General features: G+C 41.0%; 1 protein-coding gene across 1 annotated transcript; it reads left to right on the forward strand.

Annotated features, from left to right (window-relative positions):
- The first annotated feature begins 3,881 nt into the window (after positions 1–3,881).
- Positions 3,882–13,925, forward strand: ruvbl2 (RuvB-like AAA ATPase 2). The gene is made up of 14 exons (XM_055942973.1): positions 3,882–3,935; positions 4,492–4,546; positions 4,706–4,761; positions 4,898–5,039; positions 8,516–8,645; positions 8,834–8,900; positions 9,315–9,421; positions 9,724–9,817; positions 10,023–10,241; positions 10,432–10,550; positions 12,142–12,261; positions 12,455–12,584; positions 12,945–13,062; positions 13,419–13,925. Exons 1-14 carry the CDS (start codon positions 3,924–3,926, stop codon positions 13,439–13,441), a joined length of 1,392 nt encoding a protein of 463 aa, XP_055798948.1. The 5' UTR covers positions 3,882–3,923; the 3' UTR covers positions 13,442–13,925.
- The last annotated feature ends 2,107 nt before the right edge of the window (positions 13,926–16,032 follow it).

Consider the following 16,032-nt stretch of genomic DNA (forward strand, 5'->3'; position numbering starts at 1 on the left):
CATGGCAATTGATTCAAACATGATCTTAAACTTTCTCGACTGGCCATAGAGGACACCTAACTGATGGACCCAAGAAAGGGAATCCCGGATCAGTGGAGAGGCTGAGCAGCCTTCCTGTGTAATCAGATTTACACAGTGTGCTCCACAATGCACATAGAGGGCTAATGGCTGCTGCCTCCTCACAATTGCCTGTGCACCTGTGTATTTTCCTGCCATGTTTGAGGCACAATCATAACTCTGCCCACGTAAGCCAGACATGGGCAAATTGAGCCTCAACAACACATCAGTTGCCACTTTCGCAATGCCCTCGCCTGTTGTCTCCGACACCCTGTATGGCCCAATAAGCTCTTCGTGAGGGACAAGGTCATGGTCAACGTAACGCAGGCAGACACTCTCCTGTTCAGCACCAGAGACATCTTGAGTACCATCAACAATTACTGAAAATTGTACAATCGTAAGAGATCTTATCTCAGCTGCAATGCCTCGAATGACTGTATTGGCCATGATGTTCAGAATTTCCTTCTGTGCTTTGGGGCCTGTGTACATTGTGGTACGCACTGTTAACCACTTCAGTAAAAATGGGATCATCCTCTTCTGCCCTAAGTTCAAAAGCTGGTATAAAATCCTACTGTCATCCGTGTGGCTTCTAAAGGCTTGTCCCTATCTTGCTACATACCGCACCAAACAAACAATTTTCATCAAGCAATGCCTTGCGTCCTCCTGCTTTTTACCCCACGCGCTGGATAACTGAGCACTGATTGGATTTAGCTGGTGTGCTGTTACAGTTACGAAGTAGCGGTGGGTTTGGCAGTTTTGATGTGCTGTGAATTTGACAATGGCTTTTCTCCAGTTCCTAAATCCTGTACTAATGAAGGCAGCATCCGGTCTTTGGCCAAAAGATTGCTGGCTTGAAACCCCTTGGCTACAGGGAAAACACAACACTCCTTTGATGGATTATAATGTAGCCAGGGGAAATCGCGAAACCATTTCTCTTGAAACGTCAACACACAGAGTTTGCGGTTCTATAAATTGTGGGTGTGGCTGATATGGTTTTGTGCCATCACTGAGGTAACTGGACAATGCTGTGCCACTGTCCCCTATACTGGTGCTGCTGGCAACAAGGTTGACACCTGGTTCTGTTGTGGCTGTGACACTGTCATCTGAAGTCTCTATCCCTGGCTCTTTCGCTTTCACCGCCCTCACTGACTCACAGTCTGTCTCCTAGAAAATAAATACGGCGTTTGCCGTACTCGTAACTACCGGTACCCAAAACTACACAATTAATCACAACAGTAATACCATTGCCATAAACAAATCTTGATTCAGTCACCAGTTTAAGTTGAGAGTGGGGGAATCCATGGCATTGTCCAATTATGTCCCTATTTTACAAGTCTAAAAAAGAGAGAACCATAATGTTGCCAAACAAAGACTCAACAAACTTACCTGAGACTCCCTGTCTCTGCCAGTCTGTCCTTGTCTATCTGTTCACAGCTCTGCTGTCTGTTTGCCATCTGTTGCCTGCTCTGTCTAATGACATCATTATGAAACATTTCCATTAGCATTTCACTTCTTTCTTATGAACATTTTATCAACTAGTCTTTGAGATATTAGACTATTAGGGTTTGTTGCATTTTGGTCTACTAGAAAATGCTCTGATGTCCATCTTTTTTTATTTTTTCTGCCATTTTTCTACCTGGCTGCCTGGCTACACACACACACAGTGTGCAGGTTATTTACAGTAGGAGATGGGCTTCTATCATCTATTATCTTCTATCATTTTACAATGGGCTTCGATCTTCCAGGTAGCTAGCTAGTCAGCTAGCAAATGTGAAACAGATTGCAGTGACAAGGGTTGACAGCTGTATGAGTTCACCATTTACACAATGTAAGCTGCAAACTTTTGTAATTTTAATATAGTTTATGTTTTCGTTTTATATTGGCTGGCTTCCCACAATAGCTGAATTTGCAGAGCTAGCGAGCACCAATTCCGTTTCTGTGATGTTTGCTATAATATTTGCTATCGTCAGTTTATTCAGGTGCTTCAAAGTCCCCTAGCGACAATTTAGCTTTTGCTACGAGACCATTAAAGATAGTTAAGACAATGGTAGAAGAGTGTAGTTCTGTTCAGTTTGGAGTTCAGTTTATCGCTAACCTTATCACAGGGACTTCGAAGCACTACAGCTGCATGCTGATTGTGGAATAAACTGATGATAGCAAAGATAGATGCCCTAACCAACTTGCCAAAACAATAGTTTGTTAACAAGAAATTTGTGGAGTGGTTGAAAAACGAGTTTTATTGACTCCCTCCTAAGTGTATGTAAACTTCCAACTTCAACTCTGTGTGTGTGTATATATTTATGTGTGTGTGTGTGTGTGTGTGTATATATGTATGTGTGTGTGTGTATATATTAATGTGTGTGTGTGTGTGTGACCAATACATGTTCACCCGTGACCAATACGTGTTCACCCGTATCCCAATTTGGCTAGAAAATCGCGAACATGGCAACACTGCCCTGAACTGGTTCCAACCCCTGACTTTAAGCATGTAGTGTGTAGGGGCGGAGCATATGATTGACAGACACTGCTCCTCCTACCTCTGTGACTGTGCACTCCTCGTAATGAAAAGCTCAACTTTTGAATTGAAGAGACACATTTGAGTCATTTAACAGATGCTCTTGTCCAGTGGTGGAAAAAGTAGACAATTGTCATACTTGAGTAAAAGTAAAGATACCTTAATAGAAAATGACTCAAGTAAAAGTGAGTCACCCAGTAAAATTCTACTTGAGTAAAAGTCTGAAAGTATTTGGTTTTAAATATACTTGTAATTAAATATACTTGTAACTACGAGTACATGTTATTGCAAAAAATATACTAAAGTATCAAACGTAAAAGTAAAAGTATAAATAATTTCAAATTGCTTATATTAAGGGAACCAGACAGCACAATTGTTTGAATATTCTTTTATGGATAGCCAGGGGCACAATCCAACACTCATTTTCTCATTTACAAACAAAGCATTTGTGTTTAAAGAGTCTGCCAGATGAGAGGCAGGGATGACCAGAGATGTTCTGTTGTTGAGTGTGTGAATTGGACCATTTTCCTGTCCTGCTAAGCATTCCAAACGTAATGAGTACTTTTGAGTGTCAGGAAAATGTATGGAGTAAAAAGTATGTTGTTTTCTTTAGGAATGTAGTAAAGTAAAAGTTGTCAAAAATATAAATATTAAAGTACAGATACCCCAAAAAACTACTTAAGTAGTACTTTAAAGTACTTTTACATTAGTGCTTTACACCACTGCTCTTATCCAGAGCGACTTATGGTGCTATTGCCACGTTAAAAAAAACTGGGAGCTCGGAAATCTCCGACATCCGACTTCAGTGCGTCCAAGACAACTGGCAACTCAGGAAAAAACTATATTTTTTAAAGCATTGGAGTCGGAGTTTTCCGAGTTCCCAATTGTTTTTAACGCAGCATTAAAGTTGAGTGCATAAAAAAAATCGTAGCCTACATGAGGAGGTTAACTCCCGAATATAAACCCCGTAGCTCGAATGTGATATGCGCAGCCCCATAATCATTGGCATTATTAGCCTAGGCCCACTCAAGCAATGCGATTTTGGCATTCAAATTCAATTGTTATTGGTCACAAACACGTGTTTAGCAGATGTTATTCGAGGTGTATTTATGTTATTGTTATTAACTACACAGCCCATTACTTGCACCGACTCTTTATTATACGACGTGTGAGTTATATAGTCGAAAATAGAATACAAAAAAAATCATAGTATTTGGGTAATTTGTTATTCACTTAACAGTTTGAATTAATTTTTTTTTATCGCCTGCGGAACCTTTCCCATCGATTCAGGTGGCTCATCGGATGAATTTTCTCTGTGCACTCACTCAGCAAGCGCCGCATTTTTGCGAACATGGCAGCACAGGTGAGTCGGCATCATGCATTTGTCAAAATAATTAGCAATGCCACCCCCTCTTCTTGAGACTGTAAACTATAGCAATGTTACATTTATTATGCGAATATGTTAGACTTCATCGCTTTCTCAGGTCCTGCCCTGAACAGGATGATAGTGTTGGGAAGTTATATGAATGAAGCTAGCTAGCTACCGTTAGCTAGCTAACGTGCAACCGTAAGCGTGCTAGCGCTTGCAAACGGTATTGTACCTTTTTAGGAGTCAACATAGGAAAAGTGTACTATTATAATGGCGCAGATAATGTTATTGCTGCAAAGTTGACTACCAGCTTGAGATGCAATGTAATGTTGACAGTTGGCTTAGCAAAGCTAATGTTAGTTATCATTGAAGGGCCATCGGTTTACGGTTTGGGCGAACTTTGTTGTGGGTAGGTTATATCACTATGACAACCAATTGACCGACTGAACATATCTAGTTAAACTCATCGTTTCTAAACTTCTCAGCGTTAGTTTACTTGCCCAAACTTACCTCAATAATCAGAACTCAAAAGTTATCACAATTGTAACAGATGGCGACTACGAAGGTTCCAGAAGTCCGTGACATCACCAGGATTGAGAGAATCGGTAAGGGCCACGAAGTAACAACGTTAGTAAATTGAACTCTGCTAAGTCTAGAGATGTGTTTTGCATTGTATTTAGACAAGTATCTAAATCATTAACTCAATATTTCACCGTTTTTCCACCTCTTACCTGATGTGACTACATTTTTGTATTCCCCTTTAGGAGCTCATTCTCACATCCGTGGGCTTGGGTTGGATGATGCCTTGGAACCTCGTCAGGTAAACAACCAACAATCATAATCAGCCTTTCTCAAACTACTGTGACACCGCTCAGACACTGGCCCCGTGTTTTGTTGTCCCCCTTACATCATCCGACCTGCTTCTCATTCTCTTTCTTCTCCCCTCCCCCCTCCAGGTGTCCCAGGGGATGGTTGGCCAGCTGGCATCCCGTCGTGCAGCTGGTCTCATCCTGGAGATGATTAAAGATGGCCACATCGCTGGCAGGGCTGTCCTGATTGCTGGCCAACCTGGCACTGGGAAAACTGCCATCGCTATGGGTACTGATGGATGGCTCATATTATTATGTTAACCTCTCTAGGGTACGTGAGACGGTAGCGTCCCACCTCTTCAACAGCCAGTGAAACTGCAGGGCGCCAAATTCAAAACAACAGAAATCCCATAATTAAAATTCCTCAAACATACATGTATTTTACACCATTTTAAAGATAGACTTGTTGTAAATCCAGCCACAGTGTCCGAATTCAAAAAGGCTTTACGACGAAGGCAAACCAAACGATTATGTTAGGTCAGTGTTAGGTGAGTGCCTATTCACAGAATAACACAGCCATTTTTCCAGCCAGAGTGGAGTCACAAAAAGCAGAATTAGAGAAAATTAATCACTAACCTTTGATCTTCATCAAATGACACTCATAGGACATCATGTTACACAATACATGTATGTTTTGTTCGGTAAAGTTCATATTTATATAAAAAAAATCTCAGTATACATTGGGCGCGTTATGTTCAGTAGATCAAAAAACATCCGGTCATTTTGCAGAGAGCCACATCAATTTACAGAAATACTCATCATAAATGTTGATAAATACAAGTGTTATACATGGAATTAAAGATATTCTTCTCCTTAATGCAACTGCTGTGTCAGATTTCAAAAAAAGCTTTACGAAAAAAGCAAACCATGCTATAATCTAAGAACGGTGCTCGGAGAACAAATACATATATCCGCCATGTTGGAGTCAACAGAAGTTAGAAATAACATTATAAATATTCACTTACCTTTGATCTTCATCAGAATGCACTCCCAGTTCCACAATAAATGTTTGATTTGTTCGATAATGTCCATCATTTATGTCCAAAGAGCTACTTTTGTCAAAACTCACGAAGCGCGTTCACTGGTTGCAGACGAACTGACAAAAAGTTCCGTTACAGGCCGTAGAAACTTGTCAAACGATGTATGGAATCAATCTTTAGGATGTTTTTAACATAAATCTTCAATAATATTCTAACCGGAGAATTCCTTTGTCTTGTAAAAGATAGTACCCTTGTAGTCAGAGGTAGTTCAACTTCTCGGGTGGTTCAAAGCCATGCCACTTTGAGGATTAGGGGCGAGGTGGGGGGAGGGATTTTCTGTTATAAATATGATCTTTATCAAACAAAACATGCATGTATTGTGTAACATGAAGTCCTATGAGTGTCATCTGTGGTCCCGTGTGGCTCAGTTGGTAGAGCATGGCCTTTGCAACGCCAGGGTTGTGGGTTCAATTCCCACAGGGGGACCAGGGTTCAATACCCACGGGGGGACCAGGATGAATATGTATGAACTTTCCGATTTGTAAGTTGCTCTGGATAAGAGCGTCTGCTAAATGACTTAAACGTAAACGTGACTTAAACGATCTGATGAAGATAATCAAAGGTTAGTGATTCATTTTATCTCTATTTCTGCTTTTTCTGGCTGCTATCTTCCGCTGGAAAAATGGCTGTGCTTATTGTGGTTTGATGGTGACCTAACATAATCTTTTTTTAGTGCTTTCGCTGAAAAGCATATTTGAAATTGGACACTTTGTTGGGATTAACAACAAGAATACCTTTAAAATGTTATAAGACACATGTATGTTTGAGGAATTTTAATGATGAGATTTCTGTTTTTTGAATTTGGCGCCCTGCACTTTATCTGGCTGCTGTCATATCGATCCCGGTAGCGGGATGCAGCCATAAGAAGTTTTGGCAGTGCTACCAAATACTAATTGGGTGTATGTAAACATCTGACCCACTGGGAATGTGATGAAAGAAATATAATCTGAAATAAATCATTCTCTACTATTCTAACATTTCACATTACAATAAAGTGGTGATCCTAACTGACCCAAGACAGGGAATTTTTACTAGGATTAAATGTCAGGAATTGTGAAACTGAGTTTAAATGTATTTGGCTAAGGTGTATGTAAACTTCCGACTGTGTGTGTTTGTGTGTGCTGCTCGACTTAAACATATACAATCTCGGTTTACCAACAACCTAACCAAACATTCGACCAGTCGACTAATTGGGGGCAGCCCTATTGCAGTTTTAAATCTCTCTTGATTACAGTTTTCTGATGTTTACTTCATCAACTGTTATTCAGTTCCTGGTTTTCTTTCTCATCATTCTAATGACTTTTTTTGTGTTTCATTAATGGGACTTGCGAAAGAGAAAGTCCCCACTTTAAATATTTTAATAATTTCTGACTTTACTGTTATTCAGCACGCTACTCTTAAACCGTTTTAAGCTTTAAAACATTTAGACTGGTATTACCGTAATTTCCGGACTATAAGCCGCTACTTTTTTCCCACGCTATGAACCTTGCGCTTTATACAATGACGCGGCTAATTTATGGATTTTTCCCGCTTTCACAAATTCATGCCGCCAAAAAACTGAGCACCGTCACATAATGTGAAGTAAATCGAGCGCGCTCAAACTTTCCATCATTCTGATTACGGTAGTCATTTTGTCACCCTCATCATGGCAAAGACACGGAGAAATGCATATGATGCAGCTTTCAATTTGAAGGCGATCGATCTGGCTGTTTGAAAAGTAAATAGAGCTGCTGCACGGGAGCTTGGCCTTAATGAGTCGATTAAAAGACGTTGGAAACAGCAGTGTGAGAAACTGACTTAGTGCAAAAAGACAACAAAAGCTTTCAGAGGAAAGAAAAGCAGATGGCCCGAACTAGAAAATGAGGCTTGGGTGACAAGTGGGGAGAAATCCTTGTCACCCATAAATCGCGAAGAGCAATTTATGGTCAAGTCTGCCAGTGGGTCCTGACAGCGTGGAGCTGCTGCGTATTGAAGAGGGCAGCATAAACTCAGCGGGGAATTTGCCTCCGGATGAAAGTGAGGAGAGCACAATGAAAACGATCCAACATCGGATGAAGCAATTCTGAGGCTATTCAACTCCGACACCAAAGGAGATGACAGTGGTTTCAGTGCACAGGAGGAAGATAGTGACCAAGGACTTTCTTGGTAGGCTACTGTTTACTGCTATTTAAAAAAAAAAAAAAAAAAAATGTTACAAGCCTGTTTCGTTAAAGCCTATTTATTTTTGTTACAAGCCGTGTTTCGTTTAAAGGCTGTGTAAAGTTCATTTGTTTCAATGTACCGGTAGGCACCTGCGGCTTATAGACACGTGCGGCTTATATATGTACAAAATACATTTTTTTTTTTAAATTCAGTGGGTGCAGCTTATTTTCAGGTGCGCTTAATAGTCCAGCAATTACGGTAAGTTACTATTATTCAACTTTTTTCACTGTCATTTTAACCACTTCCCCGACAAGTTAGAGCGCGTTAAATCTTAGTCTGCTTTTCAAATTTGAAATCAGAACACTTCTTCCACTACCACAAATAATTTTATAAAGCTAACTCAAGTTCCAACATTTTTCTTCATGGTGGGTTAAGCATCATCAAATAGATTTTATAAATTATTTGGATTTACCTGTTTATTTGACTGTTGTTGATGATGGTGATCCCTCTCTTGCCTGTCCAGGTATTGCCCAGTCCCTTGGCACAGACACCCCCTTCACAGCCATGGCCGGCAGTGAGATTTTCTCTCTGGAGATGAGCAAGACCGAGGCCCTCAGCCAGGCCTTCAGGAAAGCCATCGGAGTCAGGATCAAGTGAGTTCAGGCTTCTTCTCAGTTGACTTTATTGGCCTAATTTAGGAATTTGTCGTGTTTAAGTTAACAATCAACATTTATATACCACAGTGTGTGAGAACGAGGGCATGGAGTATACATTAGTATTTCGTTTTGGTATGTTTTTGTTCTCAAATTAATTGATAATCATGGTGTGTGTGTGTTTGCAGAGAGGAGACTGAGATCATTGAAGGAGAAGTGGTGGAGATTCAGATTGACAGACCAGCCACTGGAACGGTGAGTTACTCATAAGGTGTATATTGGAGAGATGTACTGATGGACCAATTGAATTTGAGTCTGTGATTGTCTTCTAATAAGACTCTATCCTTTAGAGAGACAGATTGGTGATAAGAGAGAGACGGGTCTGTTAGAATTTAATTTAACAGCAGCAGCCGTATTATAGATGCGTATCACAGTGAACGGATATTCATTTTAGGGAGTTGATAATATGATTTCTGGGTGGGATATTTTGGCTGCACTCAATGTTTCATAAGTTATTGAAACTTCAGTGTTCATTCGTTGCTCAATACATCACACAGCGCCAGCGTTTTTAGCACACCTGAGTTTAAAGTATCAAACGAAATGTTTTGTCACACATACCATCTTTCCCACTTCCCAGTACACTTTCTAACCTGTTGTTGCTGCTTGTAGGGTGCTAAAGTGGGTAAGCTGACCCTGAAGACTACAGAGATGGAGACTATCTATGACCTGGGCAGTAAGATGATCGAGAGCCTCAGTAAAGAACGAGTTCAGGCAGGGTGAGTTCTTCTAAGGTGTAGTGCACACTCAGCATCCAGTAAGGGCTGTAGTACACACTCATCACTAGGGTCCGTTGACCATGGTCGTGCTCATTGAGACATAACAATTAAAACAGCGTTAGTTATTGGACAGGTCCGGGTAGACCCTTCTGGTTTCAGTCGGTTTTCCTTCACTTGGTGCCTAATGAACACGATAAAGGTCTTTATTCTGCACGCTGTGGTAGTATGACTTTGAGTTCATTCATTCAGCTCTATAAATCCAAAGACTTGACCTAATGTGCTGATCTCCCACTCTTTCCCAGGGATGTAATCACCATCGATAAAGCCACAGGGAAGATCAGCAAGCTGGGCCGCTCCTTCACCAGAGCCAGAGACTACGATGCTATGGGAGCACAGGTACACATTGGTCCTAGACACTTGTGTTTACAGTGGCGCGATACAACTGAACATTGAATTAAGCTCCACTGAGTTAGTCAGCAGCACTGCTACCATGACTTTCTCTGCATTAAAGTGAATTCACGGTTGCCTAGGATTCATGTTTAATTATGGCTTCTGTGAGAAAAAAATTAAATAATCGGCTGTTTGCTTTGTGCTCCTCCAGACACAGTTTGTCCAGTGTCCTGAGGGGGAGCTACAGAAGAGGAAGGAGGTGGTGCACACAGTGTCCCTCCATGAAATAGATGTCATAAACAGCCGTACACAGGGGTTCCTGGCCCTGTTCTCTGGTGATACCGGAGAGATCAAGTCTGAGGTCCGCGAACAGATTAATGCCAAGGTGTCTGAGTGGAGGGAGGAGGGCAAGGCTGAGATCATCCCTGGGGTGAGTGTGTGTGTTTGGTGGTATCCCGGACACAGACTAAGCCTAGTCATGGACTTAATTCTCCATTGACAGTGCTTTTTAGTCCAGGACTAGACTTAATCTATGTCTGGAAAACTAGCCCGACATGGTCAGTGTTTAATGTTCAATTCAAAGCCTTCCTTGAGTGAGTTCTTCATTTGTGTCATTCCAGGTGCTGTTCATCGACGAGGTGCACATGCTGGACATGGAGTGTTTCTCTTTCCTGAACCGAGCCCTGGAGAGTGACCTTTCACCTGTCCTCATCATGGCCACCAACAGAGGCATCACGCGGTAATTTTCTACCCTACAGTCTTCGACTGCTCCCACTATCATCTGGGTGTGGTTATGGGTCTAAGAAAGAACATGATGTTGGTGGCATGTTTAGAACCAGCGTAAAGATAACATGTAATTTTGCCGGTAGTTTAAAGAAGCAATATGTGATTGGTTCATCCATTTTTTTTAGAAGTTTAAATAATGATACTGTTTATACCATTGATTCTTGGAAGAATATAACTTAAGTCTAGCCTCATTAGTTTAGAACCCAAAATATACGCTTGTTTTACTCCATAGTTTGTGAACAATGGGTCAATCATATATGATTTCAATCCATTTCTGACTGACACCCCTTTTGATTTGAACGAAACCTTCCCTACATGTTTGCCCATGATAGAAGTGATCAAAAGTTACTTTTCTGACCTAAATGCCAAAACATTCAGGAGAGTGCTCAAAGTTGACCCATTTTGCATACCCCACCCTACCATGAGACATCCATGTCTTCATCACTGAAGAAGATAAACAGTTAGGTTTGATATATTTTGAAAGTTTTTGAACAGGGTAATCAAGACTATTTTTGGGCTTGTCTTTTGGATCATTGTCTTGCTGCGATTCAGCTACCGGACGGATGGCCTGACATTCTCTTTAAGAATTCTCTGATGGAGCCTCCCGAGTGGCGCAGTCTAAGGCAATGCAATGCTAGAAGCGTCACTACAGACCCGGGTTCCATCCCAGGCTTTGTCCCAGCCGGTTGTGACCGGGAGACCCATGAGGCTGTGCACAATTGGCCCAGCATCGTCCGTGTTAGGGGAGGGTTTGGTCGGCCGGGATGTCCTTGTCCCACCGCGCTTTAGCGACTCCTAGTGGCGGGCCGGGTGCACGCACACTAAATTTGGTCACCAGCTGTACAGTGTTTCCTCCAACACATTGGTGCGGCTGGCTTCCGGGTTAAGCGAGCAGTGTGTCAAGAAGCGGTGCGGCTTGGTAGGGTTGTATTTCGGAGGACACATGGCTCTCGACCTTCGCCTCTCCCAAGTCTGTACAGGAGTTGCAGCGATGGGACAAGACTGTAACTACCAATTGTATATCATGGGGAAAGGGGATACAAATTTAAATAAAATTATTCTGATGCAGAGTAGAATTCATGATACCTTCAATGATGGAAAGTTTTCCAGAGGTAGCAAAGCATCTCCAAACCATGAGGTTTTTACTGTAGATTCAATGTTTGGTTTTCGCGAGACATAACGGGACCCATGTCGTCCAGTTCTAACACGGGCAAATATGTATGGAAGGTTTTGTTCAAATCAATAGGAAATTCATATAGAACGACCCCGGATGAAATTATAAACAAACACTGTATAGCCTCAAACATGGTTAACTATGATATCATGGATGGTCCTTACATCGATAGCCCTGTCTATGATTTTGAGATTGATTACTTTTCTCCAGCCCCATCCCTCAGCTGTTTACTGAAACAGAGGTGGGGTGGTGAACGCTTTATTGTTAGGGCTGCAGATTGTCCGTTTTAAAGTAGTGCTTCTCAAGAACTTTCCTTGGCCTCAAACCGTATGTGTGGTAAATACTTTCTCTAACCCCTCTGTTCTGTCAGTATCCGAGGCACCAACTACCAGAGTCCCCATGGTATCCCCATAGATCTACTGGACCGCCTCCTCATCATTGCTACCTCCCCCTACACTGAGAAAGAGACACGGCAGATCCTCAAGATCCGGTGAGAATCACCCCTCTAACACTCCAAGCCTGTGCTTTAGCAAGCAAACAAGCTGCACCATGACTTACATGATTTAAGTTTGCAGACGGTCTGCATAGTGATTGAAAATTATGTTCACGGCTGATTCCGGATGAAAACCTATTCCCATATTGGACCATCTGAAATTATGTTTCTATTCTGTGTCCCTGTCCAGGTGTGAGGAGGAGGATGTGGAGCTGAGTGAGGAGGCTCACACTGTCCTGACACGTATCGGCCAGGAGACATCGCTGCGTTACGCCATCCAGCTCATCAGCACCGCAGGCCTGGTGTGTCGCAAGCGCAGGGTGAGTTTCAGCCAATTCATTCATATACACACTTACCTAGTGATGCACGGGGTGAGCCAAGCCTCTCACATCCATACACACACTGATGTAAGAATTGCTCTGAATTCTCTGCATTCCAAACAGTGACATAGTATGCATTCTCATGTTTGTTTCTCCTTATATATCCTTATTTTACCTGCTTCATTGTTTAATGCAATTATATTAATTCAAGTCAAATTAATTTATTGAAAGACAGAACTAGCAGATATCTGGGCAGGGCACCCCTAGTCTCCTTTATTACTGCATTCTTGCTGTGGAACCATTTCGATGTTGATGCTGGGAGTTTCCAGTGCGTGATAGATGTTTGTGCTTCTCTCTCAGGGAACGGAGGTGCAGGTGGAGGACATTAAGAGGGTCTACTCTCTCTTCCTGGACGAGTCCAGATCCTCACAGTACATGAAGGAGTACCAAGATTCCTTCCTTTTCAATGAAACAACACGTGAGTCTGCTGTTCATCTGTCTGTTTGTTATAGAGCCGTGTTTCTTAACCTTGGTCCTGGGGACCCAAAGGGGTGCACATTTGTTTTTTGCCCTGGCACTACACACCTGGTTCCACTCGGACCCAGTTCCAAAGCTGATGAAGTTCCTGTATTGTGTGAGGTGGACATTTTGATTCTTAAAGCAGCTTTGATAGAAGTTGGGAAACGTTTTCACTGTAAGTTGACAAGGTCATAAACTGCTACTGCATGAGCAGATGCCTAACCTAAATCTATGGGAAATGCACCTCTTAGATGTACTTTGAGGGCAGGTATAATGGGTGTAGTGATTCTTACTGTATCTCTCTTTGATTTTCAGAACCTACAATGGACACCTCTTAATTGATACGGACTGCAGATCATTTTTATAGCACGTTCTCCTGTGAAGTTCTTCTGTTTTGTTGCCATACTCCATTTCTCTGATACTGTGTTGACTTGGCTTTGTCTTTAAATGTCGTTTATTGTTTCATTGAATATAAATGTACATGAAACCTACTTTTTGATTAGATGTTTTTTTTTGTCATAGATTTTATGTAATTGCCTAAAATGTAGTGTTGTCGTGCATTGATTTACAACGCTTAACTTCATGAAACAAAGGCAATGTAGATGTTGGCAATGTTCTTTTAAAGAGTTGAGTAAAATGTTTTTGATTTGAAAGAAATACATATTTTCTCTGTCACAAAGACCTCAAGTGCTACTATGTACAGTACATCCACCTTCTCCCTACTACAAAGCCAGCCTCATGGGGTACCCCTTTTGTTACATCAGGATGTGGTGTGCTTTTTATTTTTTATTTGGAAATAAAATGAGTATCTCAAAGACCGAAGCTCTTTCGTCTGTGCATCTCTGTACTGTAGATGGCAGTGAAGGACCATGTCTCATGGCCATCTTCCCGAAGCTCAAGGGGCCTCAATGGCTCGTTACAGGTTCTTCATTAGAGATGGAAATTGCCACGGACCTCACAATATATTATCACAGTACTTGGGTGCTGATACCAGTGGTGGAAAAAGTACCCAATTGTCATACTTCAGTAAAATGAAAGATACGTTAATAGAAAATGACTCAAGTGAAAGTCACCCAGTAAAATACTAGAGTAAAAGTCTAAAGGTATTTTTTTTAAATATATATATACTTAAGTATCAAAGTAAATGTAATTCATAAAATGTACTTAAGTATCAAAAGTAAAAGTATAAATCCTTTCAAATTCCTTATTAAGCAAATCAGATGGCACCATTGCTTGTTTTTTTTTTTAAACAGTTACGGATAGCCAGGGGCACACTCCAACAAAAAGACAATTTACAAACCAAGCATTTGTGTTTAGTGAGTCTGCCAGATCAGAGGCAGTAGGGATGACCAGCTAAGCATTCAAAATGTAAAATTTTTGGTGTCGGAAAATGTATGGTGTAAAATGTATATTATTTTCTTTAGGAATGTAGTGAAGTAAAAGTTATCTAAAAATATTAAAGTACAGATGGCAAAAAAAACTACGTAAGTAGTACTTGAAAGTATTTTTACTTAAGTACTTTACACCACATTTGATGTTCTGAACCTACTGCTCACTGTTTGCAGCAGAGAGATGAGAGCTTATGAGAAAATGTGTTTATCAGTCATGGAAATAAAAGTGCTAAAAAGGATGACAAATACTGAAGTTTTGGTGCAGGTAGAGCCGACTAGCGCTAGCTAATGCTACCTAGCAAAAAAAATATATAAATATGTCCAAAAATAATAGGGTGTTATGTTACTATCGATTTTGTTTTATCACTATTCATTATAGGTGTTAATTGAAGTATATCCTTTGATTCATGTGTTGGCATTTAATTACTGATTAATTACATTAAGTGGATGGAGGTTAACTATATTTGGATTATGTGTTGCAAAGCGCTGTGATATGAGAAAGACCATTCATAATGGGCCAAGACTAGCTAATATTCTAAAGGAAATAGCTTAAATTGAATTAAATCTGTACTAACTATGAAGTTAGTATTGAATGCATTATTTCATGTAATCGAGTTTGTAGAGGCAAGACATGATCTTAGTTGTGGTTTTGATCTTTGATTTGAGGTATATAAGGTTTTACCCATGCAGTTAAGTTGACCCCCACTACCTTCAGAGATATTGTGGATTGATAGACGGACACAGGGATGCGTTAAGATGTTCCAACCGAGGATCATTTGGCTATTTTATTTAGAATTTTAGACCCTTGCAGGTATCCCAAAAATGTTTTTTTGATGAAACATTGAATCTGGCCTTAACACTATAAGCCTATAGAAATGCATTGAATGACAGATTCATAAATCGAAAAACGGTCCAAAATAAAGAACTGTTTTGAAGTGTCTGTCCTATATCTAAAATAAATAAGGTCATGATTTGTCTAATATAACTGGAATTACTATCCGTTTACCTTTGGACGTGGAAATGACCGTGGAATTTTCGGTCCGGTACCAGGTTACTTTCAAACGAGTCGAGTCCCTTGACACTTGTACAGTAAAATCGTACAGCAAAATGGAGCCCACTCTTTCCATAGAAACACTACAGACATTTTCGTTAGAAGACCGATTTTCGGGATATCTCCTGGTCTGACTAACTGCGCTGTGGAAGGCTGACATCGGTGGATTGAGACACCCTGCAAAAAAAAACGTCTCTAATTTAAACATATCTTTTTTATGGGGATTTTTTTATGACGCTAATTAGATTTCCGCGGGGGCACGGATATCGAATATGGTGCCAAGTGTGTTAAAAAATAACCTTGCGGAACAAAGGGCCATACTGCTTTGAACGGAAAGAGGAATTGTGTAAAAAAGATAATCCTGCAGCCTACACATTTATTGGGAGGGAGGGGGGCTTGCGGGAGACAGTGAAGGAAGGCGTCTGACCGACAGGATGGCAGGGGGAGACACTGACAGGCTGGCTGCGAGGGAGGCAGAGGGGGGGAC

Source organism: Salvelinus fontinalis, chromosome 13, assembly GCF_029448725.1.
Source record: "Salvelinus fontinalis isolate EN_2023a chromosome 13, ASM2944872v1, whole genome shotgun sequence".
Classification (NCBI taxonomy): Eukaryota; Metazoa; Chordata; class Actinopteri; order Salmoniformes; family Salmonidae; genus Salvelinus; species Salvelinus fontinalis.